Source organism: Aedes albopictus, chromosome 1 (genome assembly GCF_035046485.1).
Source record: "Aedes albopictus strain Foshan chromosome 1, AalbF5, whole genome shotgun sequence".
Classification (NCBI taxonomy): domain Eukaryota; kingdom Metazoa; phylum Arthropoda; class Insecta; order Diptera; family Culicidae; genus Aedes; species Aedes albopictus.
In genome coordinates, this window is record NC_085136.1 from 175,517,107 (window position 1) to 175,522,366 (window position 5,260).

The 5,260-nt window shown below is 42.2% G+C and overlaps 1 protein-coding gene across 1 annotated transcript; it reads right to left on the reverse strand.

The window, feature by feature from the left end:
- Positions 1 to 269: 269 nt before the first annotated feature.
- On the reverse strand, positions 270 to 1,751 carry LOC134289905 (uncharacterized protein K02A2.6-like). Its single transcript, XM_062856627.1, has 3 exons — positions 1,332 to 1,751; positions 519 to 1,226; positions 270 to 464 (listed from the first exon to the last, which is right to left on the reverse strand). The coding sequence occupies exons 1-3, from the start codon at positions 1,749 to 1,751 to the stop codon at positions 270 to 272; spliced, it is 1,323 nt and encodes a 440-aa protein (XP_062712611.1).
- Between the last annotated feature and the right edge of the window lie 3,509 nt (positions 1,752 to 5,260).

Consider the following 5,260-nt stretch of genomic DNA (forward strand, 5'->3'; position numbering starts at 1 on the left):
TCCAAAATACTCTTGATTTTATCCGGATCTGCTTTCACTCCGCATGGCGTTAGAATATGGCCGAAAAGTTTTAAACTCTCCTGACACAACTTGATCTTTTCTCTGTTGAGCTTCATATTGTGTTCTTTCATTCGGATTTACAACGACTCAAGGTTTTTGTTATGGTCGACCATCGCCTGGTCGATGTTGTCACCACACCCAAAGATGAGAATATCATCTGCCAAAGCTCGGACGCCAGGGAGACCATGAATAACCTCGTGAAGCTTTTTTTAAAAAATTTCGGGTGCTGGTGATATACCGAACGGCATTCGGAGCCATCGGTAGCGTCCGAAAGGCGTCCAGAACGTCGTTAGTCGAGAACTTTCTTCGTCTAAGCTGATCTGCCAGAAGCCGCATTTGGCGTCTACCGTGGTGAACACTTTCGCATTTGAGAGCTCAGGTAGTAGCTCGTCCACGGTCGGCATCTGGTAATGTTGACGCTTTAAGGCTTTATTTAACATCACTGGATCAATACATACCCGAATCTTGTTGTTCCGCTTGACCAGAACTAGATTGCTGACCCAGTCTGTGTTATGCTTTTCCTCGACGATTATTCCTTCACGTCCCATCTCTGTTATTGTTCTGCGTAACTCGTCTCTTAACGTCACAGCAATCCGGCGAGGTTGTTGAACTACCGGCTTCACGCTTTTGTCCACCTCAAGATGTACACTGCCTTCCAAATTGCCCAGACCGTTGAACACTGCAGGGTATTTTTCGATGACTTGCTGTACAGCAGAAGTATGATCGCTCGTGATCGTCAAACACAGTTGGATCAATTTGAGTTGTAGACACTTATTCCGGGAAAGTAGCGGCTGTTGTTCGAAATCGACGACGTGGAACACCGTGTTGTAATTGTTCTCATTGTGGACGCACTTGATAATGACTCTTCCCAAAGACTTGAGAGTGCCACCACCAAACACCTTCATGGTCGCCTGCTGTTTGTCCATTTTGAGCTGTTTCGCGTTTAGTATGCGCTTCGCATTGTTGATTCCGATAACGTTACATGTTGCCCCAGTATCCAAAATACACTTCGCCGGAACAGGTTGCTTGTTCGCACTGAAGAATGTCAGGCTTGCTGTTAATAGTTGTTCGTCGTCCTGCTTTAAGCTGTACAGATACTGGACTGTTGTGACCGATTCGACATCACTTTCATCGCTGCTTTCCGGAACTTCCTCCTTCGATACAGTCTTCACGTGTTTCGGGTTCTTTTTAGACGGTTTCGACGTATCTTCCTGCTTCTTTCGGCACACTTTGGCGTAGTGATTCTTCTGCTTTCAATAGTTGCATGTCACTCCTCGGGCAGGGCAGTCGGACAACTTTTTGTGATACTCCTTATCACAGAATGCGCACTTTTTCGGTTTTCTCGCCAGCTTGTTGACGGCGTGAGATGAGGTGGCCTGGCCGAACAAATTGTTGCGCTCCATTTCTGCTCGTGTTGCCTCCTCCGTTTGGCATCGCTGGATTACCATCGCTGAAGTCAAGTCCTGTTGTTCGATGAATCGTTTCTTGAGGGACACGTCACGGATGCCCATGATAATTTTGTCACGTAGCATTTCATCCCCAAGGTTGCCGAAATTGCACGATTTTACCAGCTCACGCGCTCGATTTATGAACTGAGTCATGCTTTCTGGCTCGCCGCCCGGAGTGATGGCTTCTTGTTGACACTGGAAGAACTCATACCGTGCCAGCTTTACGTCTTGTTGTGGTACCATGTGTGTTGAGAGGGATTCCAAACATGCTGCCACTGTGTTTTTTCCTCTTCTCTCAACGGCCACAGATTAAACACTTTTCTCGCATCTGTCCCGAGCGCAGCCTTAAAAGTTGCTATTTTGACTCGCTCTTCACGATACTCGAGCCCGGACGCCACGAGATAGATGTCGAATGCGTCTCGAAAGTTTTCCAAATTCTCTTGCATGTTTCCACTCAACTTGAGGGGTCCCGGGAAAGGGATGCTTGTGTTGATAGCGGGTGCTACCGCTGGTGCTGCTGGGGGTATCGCCGGCTGGCGATTTTGTTCGAGATCCCCTGAATTATTCATTTTCACTCGCGAAAAAATCGTGTTCGAATAAAAACTGAATCTACCGTGGAAATATAGCCGTTATTTACGCAACGCGAAAACGTTTTGTTCGTATTTTTACTCTGACACCATGTTTTGTTCAAAAGCGTGTGTCATTCGTATGGTAGGTGAAACAGAACTGCTTTTTATTGTGAATGATCAAGGTATACATAGCAAAGGTATTAACATTGTACATATCAAAGTATTAATTCAGTAGGTATGTTTGCTTACACTCATAACAGTTGTTGTTGTTGATGATGGTGCTGTTGTTTTTCTGCTAGTTCGTCTGCTAAAGACTGGCTTGATTTAGGCGAACAAGCTACCGCTTTATTAGATATATTAGACACAGCAGCAGAGACAAAAAGCACTTCATCCAAAATTTTGTCTAATTTGTTTGGTTCGTCAGCAAGTGTCGGTGTAGCAATTGGTGGAGTAGTTGCCGAATGCACAATGTAGTTGTTTACTTCCGTCAATTGGCTTTCCATGTTTTGCGTTTTTTGCGCCATCGTCAAGTTGGCGCTTGTTAATTCATTAAGCGCTCGGTTTAACAGTGTGCCGCATGATTGGAAGTGCTGACTAATTTCTTTCCGAGTGTTTTCATTTCTGCTATTATTTGACGTTAAAGCTTCTTGTGTTTGTTGCAGTAATTGCTCGATGTTATCAAACAAATCACCGAGAGCAATTCTTTTCAGGTCGGCAGCCATTCGATGGAAAGCATCTGTTTGGTTCTGGATCGCTTCAAAAAGTTGATTCTGCTTGAAAAGTATTTTTCGCGTATCGATCCCAGAGTTGAGATGCACTTGACAGTCAGCACATAATGGCACCATGAAAGACCTATTGAATTCTTCTTGGTTCCGCCGTACACCGTAACAGGCAGCATGGTACGCTTTATCACAGAACTCGCATTTCCATTGGAAATGATTGTCCGTTGTGTTGCACGTTGTTATACCACACCGCATACTTGGGCTATTTCGATACGTACACGCGGTGGGTAAATAAAAAAAGTCACACGGCGGCGACGTCGATGGGTAAGACAATTCGCGTGAGGCGAAAAGTAGAGAAAAACCCCTAATTAATCCACCTAGCGGTGATGGCGCCTTTCTCGTGCCTTCGAAACCCCATTTCAATACCCGCATATTAAATTACAGTTTGGATTAAGTTCCAAACAGTATGTCTCCTGTTTCTGTTAATGTTACTGTACCACAATCAGGTACTTTTCTGTTGAAAACTATGAAACTCGAAGCATTTGACCATCAGGAACGGTCTAAGTAACGCATACTAATTTGTAACAGTATGTTATACTGTACAGGCATTGTCAGATATTATAGCGATGAAAACTTGTGAACATGGTGGGAATATGGAATGGCCATTTCTCAAATGGTTTGTGATTATGTTTGCGCAACACACTTATACATTAGAGTGGGTCATCGTTTATATGGAAAAGTGAAAAATTCAATGGTATCCCATTAGATCAAAGCTTTTTTTATCCCATTTCAGCGCCCAAATAAGTGTGAAAAATTTGGGCACGATCGGTTATGTCTACGTTTTGCGCATCGCGTTTGAAGTTTGTATGGGATTTTACATGGGAAAACACACTTTTTTGCATTTCTCTAATAACAAGCTCGAATTGTTCTAAAACCGTGTAACCGTTAAAGTGAAAACATAGCCTAGGGTGTCCTGAAAAACTTTGTCGAAGACCGCGAAGCGATCTGATGCTTATGAAAAAAGTTATAGCGTTGGCATTGCTTGGCGAAACATCATGATTTTGTTGCTATTGTTATTCCTTTGCATGTTAAAACATAAACACATGCATGCGGTTCGTTGGTTATAACTATTTTCACAAGCATCGGATCGTTTTGCGGTCTTCAACAAAGTTCTTCAGAACATCCTAGGCTATCATTTTACAGTATCGGTTGAAAATTTTCAGACCAAATTTTACAACTTATGGCTAAAATTCAAAAAAGTATGTTTTCCCATACAAAATCCCATACAAATTTCAATTGAAATGCGCAAAGTGTAGACGCAACCGATCGTGCTCAAATTTTGCACAGATACTCAGGACCCGAAACGGAACCAAAAAAGCTTTGATCTGAGAAAACGCTTCCGATGACCCACACTATTATACATGTGTATATCACTGTATGCAACATAAATTTAACAGTTAGCCTAACTGTTGCACACATTAGTATTTGTAAAGACCAAACATTTGCAGTTTGCAGTTTCTTAGCAGAAAAAAAACGAAATCTTTCGTGAGGTCACTCGTGTGTTGAAATTTGCTGTGGTAAACAAGTAGAAGTATCTGGAGCAGCCTGGATTAGACAAGGGTAAGTTTTGCTTGATTATTCCATCATATTTTTTGGTGGTACATATAACTCATCGGATATTAATTATATTGCAGAATTCGCCAACAGCATAAGCCACATTCCGCCTTACTCTGTGCAACTGTAAGGGATTCCGCGAAAGGAAGGTGAGAAAGATCCCTCCTGCTGTATGCAGATATTGTACGGAATCCGCCCCATCCGGACGAAGTTCCCGCAATCATCATAGGTGCCAACGGATCCAGGATTGTATGTATCGGGTAATTCCAGAAAATATTATGCGTGGAGGGCGACAGAAGTAATGCGCTTTGGAGTTATAGCCGAGGTGGAATTTTATTTTTGAATAAAATATTCTCTGGTGAACGCATAACAGACTTTTTATTTTAACAGTTTAAATGCAATAGAACCATATATCATAAGCTTAATGTACCATAGATGACCAAAAATCAACAATACCACATACATTATTCGTTTCCGTTCTAGATTTATTGTTTTACTGTTCTCTAACCATTTGCCATGCAGTGAATTGCTTGAAAAAAACGGGATAGTAAATTGACCGTATCTTTTACTGTTTTGCGAAAAATTTGTTCGAGAAAACGAGCCATTTTTTATGGTAACCTATCTTAACCGCCTATACCTCATACTGTAATTTAGCGGATTACCATTTGTCAAACTGGCAAATCTGTACGTGGTATGGTTTGCTTACTGTTATCTCGGACAGTTCGAAAAATGGTTAAATGACAATTTTTAATAGGCATCTACAGTATGAGAAACGTTGTATTTACAGTTCGTGATAATGCGGGTAAAACTCAAGCGAAATGTTTATGTTAGAGAGACTGGAAGGGAG